This window comes from Cheilinus undulatus, linkage group 11 (assembly GCF_018320785.1).
Source record: "Cheilinus undulatus linkage group 11, ASM1832078v1, whole genome shotgun sequence".
Lineage (NCBI taxonomy): Eukaryota > Metazoa > Chordata > Actinopteri > Labriformes > Labridae > Cheilinus > Cheilinus undulatus.
Genome location: NC_054875.1, coordinates 2,540,744 through 2,557,861, shown reverse-complemented (window position 1 = coordinate 2,557,861; position 17,118 = coordinate 2,540,744). Strand labels below are relative to the sequence as shown.

The 17,118-nt window shown below is 39.9% G+C and overlaps 1 protein-coding gene across 3 annotated transcripts in view; it reads left to right on the top strand.

Moving 5' to 3' along the window:
- The window catches only part of prkcz (protein kinase C, zeta), a 172,039-nt gene that overhangs the window by 112,170 nt on the left and 42,751 nt on the right, over positions 1-17,118 (top strand). For all 3 annotated transcript variants that reach the window (XM_041799594.1, XM_041799595.1, XM_041799597.1), the window contains 4 exons: positions 7,631-7,728; positions 8,067-8,153; positions 13,875-14,010; positions 14,228-14,315. In XM_041799594.1, coding sequence (XP_041655528.1) covers positions 7,631-7,728; positions 8,067-8,153; positions 13,875-14,010; positions 14,228-14,315 — 409 coding nt within the window. The remainder of the gene's footprint in view (positions 1-7,630; positions 7,729-8,066; positions 8,154-13,874; positions 14,011-14,227; positions 14,316-17,118) is intronic.

Genomic DNA, 17,118 nt, shown 5'->3' with positions numbered 1-17,118 from the left:
ACGGTAGTTAAAGGCTGTCTTTACGGTATAACTGTGTTACGAGGAGGAGCACATGCAACGACGTTTGTACATTTGCTGCATGAGTCCAGGATTCCGCAGGTCAAACATGGCTTTTTCATGCATGTTGAGGTGAATTTTAACCATGTTTTTTCAGTTCCTGTTCCTGGAGTCAGAGGCCTGCTGCTTTAGGATTCACATGTCCGTGTAATTTCTTTGACCTCTCATTTTGAGCGTGAACCATTCGGGATGAAAGCAGCGGGGCCAGGGGTCCTGAGGGCAGGGATTCAAAATGAGCTGGACTGTTTGAAAGGAATAAAAATGATAAGGAGAGAGGGAGCGATGGAAAGCAGGAATGAGTAAGAGGAAGAGGAGAAGACTGCGTCAGAGAGCGGTGGGAGCTCCTGACAGGAACGATGGAAAGAAATCGGTGGAAGCGGGGGCGGAGACGACACAAAAGTGGCGGAGAGCTTATGAATCGAAAAAAAGGGTTTAGCAGGAAGCAGGAATAAGAGAGTGGGTGAGTCACAGGAGAAGATGAATCCGGGAAGAACGTCTTTCTTTTTTTTTAATGCTGTGATGAATTGCCAGATGAACATGACGTGAAATCCATTTCAAAAAGGAAAAGTCTGCATAATGCTCCTAACTATGCAGACTTATATACCACTCACATGTTTTATTTATGGTGGAAGAAGCTGGCAGAGCATGCACGCTCCTTATCTCTGCCGGCTGACACTCGTTTTATTCAGCAGTGTGCAAAAAGGAAACTTACAATACTGCCAGGTTTAACCTCTTAAAGGGTCACTTCACACAATTTGCACAAAACATCCCTTTATACTTTACGCTCCAAGTGGAATCCACTCATGCACATTGTTGTGGTTTTATTTCTGGAGGTTTTAAGTGTATATATTTTTTTAAGCTGTAAGCATCAAGCATTTATAAGAGTGTTGGCATGGAGACAGAAATCCTAATAAGAGCAGAAACAATAAAACAAATATTTCCATGACTGAAAAGCATCACAGGCGGATATGCAGCAAGGATGCCATTGAAGCTGCAGCATTCTCTAAAATCAGGCAAATCAGTCTGATCATGAAAATATTTAAACTTAAGTTTGACCCTTTTATGGGATATGTAGAATGTGAGATCACTTTCTGGTTCCTTTATAGTCGTCGCTATCTTGTTTATTTGAAGTTCTGCAGAGGAATACAGCTCACTGCAGGTTGGAGGTTTCCATGCCTGTGCACACGGGGGGTTGTTCTCGAGGTTTTTGTCATAATCAGAGAAGTTAAAGATCATCCTGGTAGGCAGACGAGGATAACTCAGCGTCTTATTTTAGGATTGTTCTTGTAAAACCTTCAGAACAGAAGGTGCAAACCCATCACAAACGTTTACTTCGTTTGAACTACTCTAACAAAATATACCCTGGATGCACTTCAAAAAATAAGCCTTTTTTTTGTTTGCAGGCATTTTGTTCTAAAGGGGACATATTTTACCCCTTTAAGACAAGTTTATATCGGTCTCAGAGGTCCCCTTCACGTGCCTGTGAAGTCTGTTGATGAAAAAATACTCCAGTATTGTATTCTGCACATCTAAAAACCCCTCTGTTACAGCCCTGCTCAGAACGAGCTGTTTCTGTGTCTGTGGCTTTAAATGTTACTGAGCTGTCTGACTCCGCCCCTCTCAGGAAGTGGATGTGGCCCTCCTGATCCTCGACTCAGTTGCCAGTTTGGGAGGATCAGGAGAGGAGGGTGGAACTTTCTTCCAAGAGGAGAGGGCCAACTGTGCCTGGGGGCAGGGCTAACTCCCCACATGACATCATGAGGGGAAAATCTGAGAACAGCTTGTTTCTGCACACATTTTCTGAAAGGTGGAGAAAGAAAGGGAGGGAGGGAATGGATTTCCTGATTCTTGGAGGGATTGTGGACAGACCAGGGGAACAGATTTTTATTAGAAAAACCTAAAAAAGGGATTTTTGTATAATTATTTATTGTGTAAATCAGACAAGTCTTTTAATTGTCAGATTAACTCTGTTAAAACCATCATGGTTTGTTTGACCAGGTTAGTTATTTGTGACGATATTGAAGGGATATTCTTGTATTTTTTAATTGAGTCATATGAGGTACTTGGCAATAGTTGGGGCTTTAGCCTTCAGTGATTCCAGTGTGCATTTCCCCTCCAAGAATGACTGGCTGGTAGGAAGCTTGGCTATACAGCATAACATGCACTTGTTTGGGGAAAATACGCCTCTTTCCATGCAAACTGACTAATTATCTAATAATGAGGATGGTAACAGTGCAGCATTAGTAAAGATTAGCCTTCTGTCTATGAGAGCTGATGGAAGTCCATCCATCCATTTTCTATGCCACTTATCCCATTGGGAGTCACGGGGGGCTGGAGCCTATCTCAGCTGCCATTGGGCGAGAAGCGGGGTACACCCTGGACTAGTCGCCAGTCAATCACAGGGCTGACATATAACAACAGACAACCTACAGCCAGTTTAGAGTCACCAGTTAACCTTTGGTGGTGGGAGGATGCCGGAGAACCCAGAGAGAACCCACGCATGCATGAGGAGAACATGCAAACTCCGCACAGAGCTTCTTGCTGTGAGGCAATAGCGCTAACCCCTGGGTCGCTGTGCAGCCTGCTGATGGAAACGAACTGCAGTTTTTATGACACAAAAACTTTCCAGAGATCAGGAAACTATTCCACCTCTGTAGGACTATAGAATAAATGATGATGTGTAAATAAGTGAAAACTACCATTATTCCCTTTATTTAAATGCACTGTCTCTTATTCTGGCTGTGGGATGGAGGTGGGATTTTCCACACCTTTTGCAGGTGGGAGTGGATGACATGCTGCAGGAGCGGGATTAAGAAAAAGTCCCACACAGTACTCTAGATATAATTATTTATAATCGGATGTAATAATAAATGTATCGCTTTCATCTAGGGCTGTCAAACGGTTGAAACTTTTAATCAGATTAATCACAGGGTTGCTGTGGATTAATATCGATTAATCATGATTAAATAGCATTGATTTTTAATCTATATTAATTGTGTTTCATTTTGCAAGCTTGGCAACGCGTTAGCCAAAATGCTAGCAGAATCCCCGACGAACATATGCTTTGCGTTAATGTGGTATTTTAAGCTGGAAGTGCTTCGGTGAAAAGAAAACTCCTTCCTGCAGAAGGTGCATAATACTTTGTCGGTTGACTGTTCCGTCTTGGGGGTTTTTTGTACTCAAATTTCCCATCAAGAGGGCCAACGTGCTGTTTGGTGTCTTCCATGTCAGGTTGGTTGGTCACTACCGGATCAACGGCCCATTTGCACATGCGTGGCTGCATGCTCGACGGTAACCCTACTTAGACAAACTGCCTGAAATGCGTTGCCAGAGACGTTTCAGGGATTTTGAGTCAATCTGCGGTGTAGATGGGTTAATTGTGTTAAAATTTTCAATCAGATTAATCATGATGATGGATTAATCCGCATTAACGTGTTAATTTTGACAGCCCTAATTTCATCACAGTCTTTATACCATTTATACTCATGAACTCAAACGCAAATACTTTATTCAGTCTTGATGCTTTTAAATGTACTCAAATAATAATGCATTTTACTGACATATCTGCCTTTTTATACGAATATATTTAGTAATGCATATAAAAGATTTTCACAGCAACAATTACAGCTAATTATATCTCTGATTTAGTGTCAAGAGCCGTATTCACAGACAGGACAGAGGAGAAGGATTAAATCTTGAGTAGCACCAACACTGATATAAAGCAATCAGTCACATATATAAATCAGAATCAGATGCTCTGTTAGTGATGGTTTGGAGAGGGGAAATTAAGGTTATGTAATTTCTCATGTATGGAATATAAACTTTAAAATATGAATTAAAGCATGAAGATGCATGATAAAAAGATGAAATGTGCAAACATATCAATTCTCCGACACTGCTGCTGCCCTTGTGGATTTAATGTGCTGTGATACCAGCAGATGGCGCTTTTGCTCCACATATAAGCCTTCAATGACACACCATCCACAGGACTCTTGAACCTGGACTGAAGCTCCGTGTCCAGAGCTGCTGCTTCACCAAACGTCTGCACAGACTCATCCAGCGTGAATCATGTCACAGACGTCATTTCTTTAATCCTCCATCAACTTTAATAAGAATAAACCCAGATTGCCTGCGTATAAGACCACATTTATCTCTAATGGAGAACATTTGAGTAAATCATGGACCCCTCCTCGTGTTTTTATTGGGCTCCTGATTTCCATTAATTCACGGCTCCATTCATGCACATTAATTTTAATAATTCATCCCCTCAGTCGTCTAATTCTTGACATTAAAGGCAACGTGCTCTGCAGAATCCAGACTCTGATGACGATCCGGAGCTGTGTTTACCATCCTGCAGGATTTAATATAACTAGTTGACCAGAAGGAATTTAGAAACGTGCTCGCAATATGGGGTCTCTATTGTCATGTGATAAATTAACCATGTGCTGCTGGAGCTCACCATGGGGTCCTCAAAGTTTAGGCTCCACTACCATGAAATATTCACCATCGTCGACTTAACGGTTCTTTAAATCAGCATAAAACATCCCGGCCCCAGGCTAAACGCTGCGATCTCTAAAAGTGAAGTGTGAACAGTTAAACAGACTCTGACTGATAACAGAGATTCACATTCTGCAGAGCTGATTGGAGGGTAAAGACGCTTTTTGTTTCTCATCATAAGAAGGTTTTTATTCACTGACTGAACATGAAGGTCACTAATGACCTTTAATGAAGTACACTTCGTCCCATTTAACATGAACGCTATTTTTCATATTCCACCGATTTATGGCACCATATTGATCTGACTCCTGCAGGTATAAATCATTTTACTAAATTAAAGAACAGGCATGGAAATGTAAGCACGGTTGAGTAAGTCTACATGTTTAAACCCTTATTTCAGTGTTCGGTCGCCTGTGCTGGTGATAGCTGCAGCTGGAGACGGCTGTCTGTCCATCAGGGTCGTTCTCGTGTTCAGGATATCTCAAACAATCTGAGGGATTTTCTTTAAACCTTGCACCGGCAAGGTCAAGGTTTCTGTTACTTCAAATCTTGTGCACACCAAGGTTATCATAGTTTTGGATTTTTCATTAGTTTTTAATTTTATTTTGTTTTTCACTTTCTCTGTTTGACTTCAGTTTCGTTTTTATTAGACTTGACTGCTGGTTTGTTAGTTTAGTTTTTATTTTGCAAAATCGCTTCATTTTAGTTTAGTTTTTATTAGTTTTAGTTTTAGTTTTTTATGGATAGATGTCGGGGATGAGAGAGTGTCATACATTTTTAAAACATATTCACTCAGGCTACTCTTATTAATTTCATGATGATGTTTTAATGCAACTCCAGACATGAAACTACACAGCAAAAACTGGAGTGTTGAATTCTTAGTGTTAAACATTTCAGTGTTGATTTTAACACTCAAAGTGTTATTTTAACTCCATTCAGAGTAAATGGTCTTCAGTGTTGGAGTTATTTGACAGTGTTAAATCAACCAGTGTTATTCGAACACTGTAGAGAGTCAGTTGATCCAAGCCCCACCTACTGCAATTTCAAATCTGAGGGGCAGAGTTTTCCCATCATGCCTTAGTGCAGAGTGTTAAGCTGGGTTCAGATGTTTTTAGATGTATTTAGATGATTAGCTGTGTTTAGATGTTGCCCGTTGTACAGGGGTCACTACTGGGATTCACTTGCACATGCTTCTTGAATTATCTTGAGTTCCTAAGTTTTTGATGCATAAACACTTTTGCACCATGAGTGTAGTTGTCTTCTAGGTTGGTCAAGTCTTGGCTGTGGTGACGGCATAAATGTAACTATGGAATGAGGGCAGACTGTCATCTCAGGACAAGTTTTGTCTTTGAGTCTGTCTCATAACTCCCTGATTGCTGTTGAATACCTCACAAAGTGAGGTGGCAGTCAATCTTGTCAGGTATGTCTTATTACCAACACCCATTTTGTAGAACTTACATGTCTTGTTTCTTGTTATTATTAGGTTGGTGGAATAGGGGCAGCTACTATCCACAGTATTTTACACCTGCTGAAATTAATTGTAATACACTCCTCAGTGTTAAGTTTTTAGCACTGACGCCAGTGTTGAGTACTATCAACACTACTCAGTGTTCACCAGTTTAAATTTTTGACACCATACGGTGTTGCAGGAACACTGGTTCAGTGTAAAAAAACGTAACACTTTGAAAAGTGTTAAATTAACACTCAAAAGAGTGGACACATATACACACTTTTCTAGTGTTAGATTTAACACTCTCAGTGTTAATCTAACACTGGCGATTTTGTGTGAAGTCTTAACCAATCACATCAGGCAATTTTACATTCCCCGGACTCTGGTGTAGGTGCCAGTCAGTCTGGATGTGTCGAAGACTAAAACTAAGGATATTTTTGTCTCTATTTTTAGTCTCTTTTAGTTAGTTTTGTAAGCGCACTAAAAGTTTTACTTAGTTTTTGTTTTTTTTGGTAAAGCTTAGTTTTTATTTAGTTTCAGTTAACTAAAATGATTTTTGAGTTTTAGTTTTAGTTAACTATAACAACCTTGGTGTACACATTATTCAAAGAATGAACTGAGGGTATTTTCTTATTTTGCACAAATCTGCAGTTGACTTTGAAGTTCAGTGACCTTTGACAGGAAACGGGGCCACAAAGATATCTCAGTGAGTCAGAATGAGAAGCTTGCAAAGCTCCAGTCTAAAATAATTGTGCAGGTCTGAGAATGACCTGACCAATCAGAGGAGATTGAGGCGGTGATTACGGTTGTGGCTGAGTTGCACTGGAAGCTGATCGCAAAGGCTGCCACCAGTGTAGCAGCAGTTTTATCAGACCCGGACCACATGTCTTTATGAAATAAAAAGCAGGGGTTGAAAACTGCCCATGGTGGAAAAGATTTTTCTCTTTTCTCCTGACCCACTTCAGCATTAGTTTGTGACAGTTATGAGTTTAGTTGTAGTGTCAGCCTGTATGCACAATGGCTGCCTGTAAAGTGATAAGCTAAGATGTAGCTGAAGTTACGCCGCTGCCACTGCTGCGCTGTAATAGTCAGAGAACATTTACAGAGGGACGAGGTCAGGAGGGTGGAGTTAGCTTTGGTGGATTGGGTGACACACTTGAGGTGTCTAACCTTGCTTCTCTTAACTCCAGCAGTGATCTAATTTTCTGAACAAAGCATCAGTAAAACCACCTATTTAACCTGAATTAGCACTCTAACATGGAAAAGTTTTGGATAATGCTGTCACAGAAGCACTGTGAAAACACCTAATCTTAATCTGGGTGACTTTTCAAGAGTAATTTTCCCATAAATGTCCGTACTTTACTACTGATATGTACAGCTGATATACAAGCAGAAATGTTCCTTTTTTCCATCAACGATGATCAGCTTTCATGCTGTTAATCTGCAGATTACAAGTGCCAATAACTTCATGCATCTCTCCTCTAGAGTGATTGAAACAGAGTGAGGATTACTCTCCAGCTGACGTTATTCATCATCTGTGTGTTTAACCACAAAGAAAGTCCATCGATCAGACTCATTGATTGTTAATACATCATCTCTCCTACGTCTGTCTTGTCCTTTCTGCAGGATATCGACTGGGTGCAGACAGAGAAGCATGTGTTTGAGCAGGCGTCCACCAACCCTTTCCTCGTCGGCCTCCACTCCTGCTTCCAGACAGAAAGTCGGTAAGAGGCCGATGGACACTTTACCAGGCATCCGACTGTAAAAAGAGCAAATGCACCTCAAATCTCAGAAGTATAAGATATGAATCCTGATGACAGCATGGTCAAAAAGATCAACAGAAATTAGAGGTCTACCTACATTGTCCTTTAAGCACATAATTGTTAGGGTAAATAGTTGACAGTGAGGATTTTTCAAACTTAGAATGCCAGCTTATAGAAAATTCATGATCAATCCCTTTATTTTTCACATTTCTAAAGGCTGCTATTCTAAATGTTTTTCAAAGAGACTGGGGTTAAAGAGTAGTTTCAGATTGAGTTTCTAAACCTGCTTTTGTTTCCAGGTTATTTCTGGTGATTGAATACGTAAATGGCGGGGATTTGATGTTCCATATGCAACGACAGAGGAAGCTCCCTGAAGAACATGCAAGGTAAACATCCAGATGTTGTAAACAAACTCCAGCATGCTGTCCAGCTTCCAAAAACACATTCACTAATGGACCTTCAGCAAGCCAACAGCTTGTTAAAGAGGCGTTTTATCTGAAGATGGAGATGGCAGCAGGACTGCAGCTAATCAACATCACAACATCAAGAATTAACCAATAAAGTCATCGATAGATTCCAAACATCAACTTCCTGACTATTCAGTGAAGATAGAAATGGACAGCACTTCTCTGTCTCCCTCTGTTTTTCTGCCAAAACGTGCAATTTTCAATCATTAATGCATCTTAATGTGTTACAAACTAGAATGGCCGTCTGAGGCAGCAGACCCACGCCTAAGCAGCGCCACCGAGGAACTCACGCTCCCATTGATTACTATGGTGTTCAAAATTCGAAGTGCGAGAAAAACCGAACGGGTGCGCGGATCATCACCAAAATCTAATCGATTCTTCCCTGTCACTATCCCAATATTCCCCGAAAGTTTGGTGAAGATCTGACTTTCTGTTCTAAAGTTATCTTGTACCCATACAAACAAACAAACAAATGAACAAACAAACAAAGATACGGAACCCTTTACATAACCCCCTGCCGATTTCATTGGCGTGGGTAAAAATAGAGTCCATGTTTTTCCAATCCTTAATTAGTGAAATCTAACTTTATCAGGAGTCAGCTTGTATTAGACACATATTTATTTTAAAACACTGGTATATTTAGAATTAAAAGTAAGGATGCATGATATTTGATTTTTGCTGATATCTAATACACCAATTTTTTGACAGGTTCATATGTAGTTCAGATTTTAACGTCAGCCATTTAGGGCTGGTACTTACAGGAGATATGGTGGTTATTCACAGTTTGTATAGGCCATTATTTAGAGTAGATAAAGGTCCTTATTTAGTGCCTTTTTCATCTAATATTTACTATCAATATAAGCCTATAATTTGAGCCAATTTATGCCAATATTAACAGCTTATATAGGCCAATATTTACGGCTGATATAGACTGATATTTACAGCTAAGGTAGGCAAGTATATAAAGCCAATACAGGCCAGTATTTACAGCAAAAATAAGCAAATATTTACAGCCAATATAGGCCAGTATTTACAGCAAATATAAGCCAATATTTACAGCAAATATAGGCCAGTATTTACAGCAAATATAAGCAAATATTTACAGCCAATATAGGCCAGTATTTAAAGTAACTATAGGCCAATATTTACAGCAAATATAAGCCAATATTTACAGCCAATATAGGCCAGTATTTACAGCAAATATAAGCCAATATTTACAGCCAATATAGGCCAGTATTTACAGCCAATATAGGCCAGTATTTACAGCCAATATAGGCCAGTATTTACAGCCAATATAGGCCAGTATTTACAGCAAATATAGGCCAGTATTCACAGCAAATATAAGTCAATAATTAAAGCAAATATAAGCCAATATTTACAGCCAATATAGGTCAATATTTACAGCAAATATAAGCCAATATTTACAGCAAATATAAGCCAATATTTACAGCCAATATAGACCAATAGTTACAGCAAATGTAAGCCAATATTTACAGCCAAAATAGGTCAGTATTTACAGCAAATATAAGCCAATATTTACAGCCAAAATAGGTCAGTATTTAAAGCAAATATAAACCAATATGTACAGCCAATATAGGCCAGTATTTACAGCCAAAATGGGCCAGTATTTACAGTCAATATAGGCCAGTATTTACAGCAAATATAGGCCAGTATTTACAGCAAATAAAGGCCAGTATTTACAGCAAATATAAGCAAATATTTACAGACAATATAGGCCAGTATTTAAAGTAACTATAGGCCAATATTTACAGCCAATATGGGTCAGTATTTACAGCAAATATAAGCAAATATTTACAGCAAATATGGGCCAGTATTTACAGCAAATACAGGCCAGTATTTACTGCAAATATAGGCCAATATTTACAGCAAATATAGACCAGTATTTACAGCAAATATAAGCCAATATTTACAGCCAATATAGGCCAGTATTTACAGCCAATATAGGCCAGTATTTACAGCAAATAAAAGCCAGTATTTACAGTCAATATAGGCCAGTATTAACAGAAAATATAAGCCAATATTTACAGCCAGTATAGGCCAGTATTTACAGCCAATATAGGCCAGTTTTTACAGCCAATATAGGCCAGTATTTACAGCAAATATAAGCAAATATTTACAGCCAATATAGCCCAGTATTTACAGCCAATATAGGCCAGTATTTACAGCAAATATAAACCAATATTTACAGCCAATATAGGCCAGTATTTACAGCCAATATAGGCCAGTATTTACAGCCAATATAGGCCAGTATTTACAGCAAATATAAGCAAATAATTACAGCCCCCCCCCACACCACCACCACCACACACACACACACACACACACACACACACACACACACACACACCAGTTTGCCTCCCCCCACCATTTGAAAACCACCACGATACATTAAAATACAAGACATGCATTACAGTACGATATAGCAGAAGGTGGTATGACACATTATGATTCAATATCATACATTACAGTACAGGACTATACCAAACTAGTGAGGGGTGGTACAATCAGGAAGGGAAGGATATGGTTCTTTACTGTCTGATGCGATACAATAGGATATATCAGAATACAATACAAGCTAATATTATGAGCACATTGATAGATACAGATACAGTATAATATGATGTGGTGCAGTAACATAGAATGTAATAGAGTTCAGTGTGGTGTTGTGAAGTGAGGTGTGGTTGCAGTATGATATCATACGTTGCCCTATTCTATGAGATTGTCTTTGACTGCAGAGCTGCAAACATTTAGCTGTCTCAACAGTAGGAAGAGTTTATAAATAAAAAGAAGAAGCACCTGCCAGTGAATATCCCTACTACATAAATTGCACATTACCCATACTGCACTTGCTCTGCATAAAAAGCGTAAATGGAGGACACGCTGACATACACACGTATCAGGACCGAGCTGCAGCGAGGTCTCAGGAGTACGCTGTGATCAGTGGAGGACACAGAAGTGGATTTTAGGATGAGATTTTGGTGAAGTTCACCTGGTGCATTCATCAAACAGAGGAAACTCATCTGTGAGGCTGGGACTATTTTTGTTTAAACTGATTGAACCTCCTCCAGATGAGTTTTTTTGTAATTCACATGAAGAACTGGGGGTGTGTAGTTTCTAATGTGTGTATTTGTGTAGCTGTGCTGCTGTAGTGTGTCTGTGTTTGGCTGAAGATGCACCTTCTCTGCTCTCATCTAGAACCTTCTTCCTATAAGCACTCCTCACAAACAGATGCTTAATAGGATGCTTTAGCAGCGCTGCCAAAATCCAACTTCACACTTTATCCACCTCAGAGGAAATATAATGAGTACCCATAATTCATTGTGCCGCTTCTCCTCTTGCGGGGTACTCCAACCGCGGCTCTGATAAATGCTGGATCAAAGGCTGCGTAATTTAGAGAGGCACCGTTGGGCCCCTATCGGCCCCTACAATCTGTATTCTGGAGACGGTGGCTGTACATATGCAAAGCAGCATGTTAATCACTCATAATGATTGTACATATTCATGAGCAGCGCTCTTACAACGAGCCCTGCCGCATTCCCCCGCGCCGTGGGGGAGGCGGGCCGGTGGGCGATGGATGGCGCTGCTGATAGGACGCCACTTCTATCAGTCTGATGCCAGCAGAGAAACAACGGCGCACAATGCACGCTGTCAGAGGGAGAACGTGGGGGAGCGATGTGGGATTTCTCTGTCAAACACGGTCTCTGCTTTCAGAGTGTAACAATCATGGCTTCACAGCAGCAGACGGAGAGACGCTCGTCAGCGTTAATGAAGGCTTATCTCCTAGAGACAGAAAACACACAACCTACACCCACGGAAAACATGCTACTGACTCGCTAAAGACACAGGCAAACTGCATCAAGTCATGGTCAAAACTCAATGCTTTAAAGGCTTATGCTTCTGATAAATATGTCAAAGTTCACCATGATGAGAAAATAGAAATGTCAAAGTCCTTCATACCAAAAACCTCAGTAAATGTGGTGGAATTTTATCTCAATCTTCGTTTCTGTAAGGTTTAAACATCCAGTATGAAGATGCTGCCTCCTCCTCCACTGTTAACTTCCTGTTCTGGGTAAAAACTGCTCTCCATAAGGTTTATTTACTAAACCAGGGGTGTCAGACTCATAGGGGGTTGGGGCCAGATTTGCTCTAGTTAGATGTCCTGAGGGCCGGACAAATTTTTTAGAAACATCAGTACAACCAAACACTAACACAGAGGCTGCAGGATAATGTAGAGGAGACTGTGTTGTGAAGTATTTAATTGGACTAAAGTCCCGTTATATTAGAAACAGCTCCAGCTGTGCGAGCAGCGCTATTACGCTCACATGGACATGTCAAGCTGCCTGTCTCCTTCTCTATCAGACTGCGTAAAGCAATAACCACTAGCACTGGTTGCAGACAGATTGGAGAGGACAAATATCATGTGGTGTTAAAGAGGATGACGTTTTCACTCGTCTCTCTGCCTTCAAACTTGACGAGGGTTTTGGTTTGATTGGCCAGATGTGCGCTCATCAGGAGAGAAACTCTGAAAGAACTGGCCATATTTTGGGAAAATATCAGTGGCAATTTTGCTTGGGAAATTACGCTGCTGGTGTGGAGGCTCGCATTGACTTGCTTCATGCTCGAAAAATGCACAAATTAATTGCACAAAAAAATGATGTCTGGTATGCAAGGACCTTAAATCATATGTAAATAAATTCAGTTAATGTTAGTTTTCCATCTCTAATTTTCTAGTAAACAGGAGTTAAATCAGTCCAGATTAACCCTGGAGGATGAGGATACCAGGTTGATTGTGGTAATTTAGGCTTCATTGATGAATTTTGCATGAAATGGGAGGAAAGCTTCTAAAAGTGGCCTGCCTGGTTCACACTGCAAGTGATCCCAAAATGCTTTGCAGATGGCCTACAGCCATTACCAGGAAGCCCACTGTTACCAGCTTTTCCCAGTTTTATTTCAGTATTTTCAAGAGAAAGTCAAAAGTCAAGAAAAAGTTGGGAACAACATGCAGGAGAGGTCAGACGTAAACCCTAGCTGCTGGCTTTGAGGACAAGAACTCCTCTAAATGGGGCTTAATAGCTCAGAACAAAGATTCACGACGTGACTAATCTGTTTTAGAATGATGCTGCCGACGGTTGTAGCTGTCTGAACTGAGCCGTCACACCTCGAATCAGTCTGGCTGTTGAGGTTTTCTGTGATTCAGTTTGAGAAGTTGTTAGACAACCTGTTTCAAAAGGGGAAATAGAAGACTCATTTTGAAAGACTATAAATGACAGTCAGATAAAATCATGCAAAGCAGCTTGGAAATGATGATTACATATTGCAAACAGCAGCTTCCCTGCTCAGAGCGCACTGGAATAAATAATGACAAAAACCAGAGTGGAAAGGTTAAGCACATGAATTTGACAGCTTGTGCTGTGTTGGAAATATGTTAGAAATTGAATGCAGTCAAATCTTCTCAGAAGAATTTTGCAAAACCTTTAGAAATGGTACATTTGACACCCAAAGATAAGCATTATATGCACAAAGGAGTATTAAATTAGTGCAGACTTTGGCCTAATGGTGGCAGTAGAGGACAGATCAGACTCATCATCATCTCCTGCATGTCTTTTCCCCTCTTTACAGATTTTATGCAGCAGAAATCTGTATCGCTCTGAACTTCCTGCATGAAAAGGGAATCATCTATCGCGATCTGAAGCTGGACAACGTGCTCCTGGACCATGAAGGACACATCAAGCTCACAGACTACGGCATGTGCAAGGTGAGAGACGCATTGATCTCCTCAGCAGACCGTGTGGACGGCTGGTGTGGAGCGATCAATAATGCAGGGGATCTGTATCGATTCAGAGCCAACAGGCCTACTGTCTTTTTTTTAAACACTATTCATGTTCTGGCACACAACACATCATCCACACTGCCTCTTTTACCCTCTGTTTTCCTTCTTCTCCTTCTTCATGGACCTTTCCTTCTTCCTTCAGGAGGGGATAAGACCGGGCGACACTACCAGTACTTTCTGTGGAACACCGAACTACATTGCACCGGAGATCCTCAGAGGAGAAGACTACGGTGAGACATGGCATCAATACAAATAAGAAATAAGGATCAAGGAACTATTGAGCAAAACTAGTGCTGTTGAGGTTCTTCGTTGTTATTATTGTAGCAAATAAAACGCTTATGCTGAGGCCTTTGCACAAAATTCAGCCCCAAATTTTCAGATTTTGTGGTTTTAACATTTTCACAATATTCACCTTTTCCTAACGGACAGGTTTCACATTTTAACAAACTCCTCAGAGAGATTTTAACTGTTAGACTCTAGGATTTTTAGGCTCATTTTAGACAACATGGAGATCTAAAGATGTGCAAACTTTGAGTTTTCACTGTAGTGAGGGGCCGTGAATCGGGTCTAAAAGTTTGACTTCTTTAATCACTTTTTTTTTTTGCATTGTTCCAGGAATAATAATGCTTTATACTGCAGTGCTCACATCAGTCATTACCGTACTTTACAGGGATGATCTCACATCAAGCCTGAATACAAACATGCATCAATATCATCACCTTGACACAGCACCCCCTTCTGCAAAATCCTAATTAATCTGAATTATGATTTTTTCCTGAAAACGAATTTTAAGCATTCATCCTTGCAGACCATTTAACCTCAATGTGATTCCTGCACTACAAATGCATCATGATTACACTTACAAAAAGCTTCTTGAACCCATGCCCAAATCCCAACAGGAAGTCCACCAGCTTCACTTTAATTTCAAAATAAGGCTTCTATGGTGGGGCTAAATGATTAAACCTCTTGTACCTTTTGCATGCAATATTCTGTCGCCTACATTTTCTGATAAGACAACAGTATCAGACTGAACACACGTGCAATCAAATCATCATCAAATCGCCCCCTACTGGCAACAGGAAGTGACACAGTTAGGCTTTTTCTTCATCCCTCTTGCTCTGTTGAGCCCATCAAGCTTTGACAGGAAGGCCTCAGTAGAGTCACATAACTGACATGTTTCATTAAAGGATGCCTCAGTGGTGATGGTAACCATTAAAGCATCTCACCATTTGACAGGAAGTTGGCACAACTCTCATATGAAACAAGTGATTTGCTTCAACTTCTACATTTATGATCAGGGTCTGCCCCTCTACACATTTACATGATCATTGTCAGCCCGCACCCAATCACTTCTATATATTACCATCTTTCTTAGTCATACTGCCACCTAGTGTTGAGAAGCAGTTCTCCCTCATATTCGATAGAAAATGTGCTCGTTATCTCACATCTGATTACAGACCTGTGAGGATCTAAATCAGGGTTGTCAAACTCAGTCACAACAGGGGCCGAAATCTGTATTTAGGTCTATCCTGAGGGCCTAACAGGGTCAACATTTAACCATAAACTCTAAACCTTATTTTCACAGGTAATTAAGAAAGGGGGAGAGAAACTGATGATAAATGATTTTGAGATTAAAAAAAACAAAAAAGTCAATATTAGTTCAAAGATCAGAACACAAAATCCAGAGTCAAAATAATGTTTTGAAAAGGCAAACTTATGAGACAGAAAGTAAAAATCATGAGTTTAAAAGTGAAAATATGAGATAAAATTCAAAATCATGAGTTAAGTGAAAATATGAGATAAAATTCAAAATCATGAATTTAAAAGTGAAAATATGAGATAAAATTCAAAATCATGAGTTTAAAGGTCAAAATTTCAGACTAAAAATCTAAGTTAAGAGTTGAAAAGGTCAAAATATTTGATAAAGAGTCAAAATTTTGAGTTTAAAAAGTTGAGATATAATTTCAAATTTAATATTGTGAATCTAAAAGGTCCAATTTATTTCTCTCCCTTATTCCTTACTTTCTATCTTATTGTTTTTACACTTTACTTTTTCACATTTTTATGACTTAAAGTGTATTTTGAATTTAAAGGCTAAATGTACATTTCTTTACTGGAGGAAATCTGCAGACCTTAGACCTGCAGGCCAGATCCAATGAAAATATGATATCAATTTGCGTGCCGGGTAAAACTGCACCACGGGCCGGACTTGGACCTCGGGCCTTGAGTTTGACACCCCTGATCCAAATGGTCAGCTAGCACACTACACGCCATGCAAACAACTCTGCAGGAGCAACACATCCGACATGCACTGCAAGAACCCTTTATTGCAGCTTTAATTTTGTTTTAAGAGTCATTTTGGGAGTTTCATACCTTTATATGTTAGAGATAGCACAGTAGATCAAGTCAGAATTCGAACAGTAAGAGTGTGGAGCAACATGCAGGAAAGGAGCTGGAGGCCAGACTTGGATTTGGCAACCAGCTTTGAGGTCTTTGTACATGAGGCCACCAGGTGCCTGTACTATTTATCTATCTAAAGATCTATTTTGCTGCTTTTATTCAGATAGAACTGTGTGTAGAGTGGGATTGCTCCCCCAGAGCGGGCACTTTTAACAGCTTTTCTCCCTGAAACTCATCCGTGAAACCAAAACAGCAGTTAACTGTTCAGTAAAAATACCTTATAGAGTGACAGTTTTAATGAATACAGTCCTGATTTCTAGATAAGAAGTCAGCAGTAGAGCTGGGCAGAGATGATGCACATCTCCATTCATCATCTTCTGCTACAGTTTTGATCGAGAGCTCCTCCCAGTGGTTAGATTTAGATAGGCAGACTGTATCATCGGTCCAAGGAGTGACTGAAGTTCTTCTCTGAAAAGGCTAAACAACACATGATATTTGCATTACAGCACATTTATAAACACATAAAAGCACACAAACTACATGTGTGTTTCTAAGCATTAACTGATATAAACTAGTGTTGTATGGCGTCTGTTTTGCATTGTTCAGGGTGGTTTTGCAAAGAGAAAAAGGTTT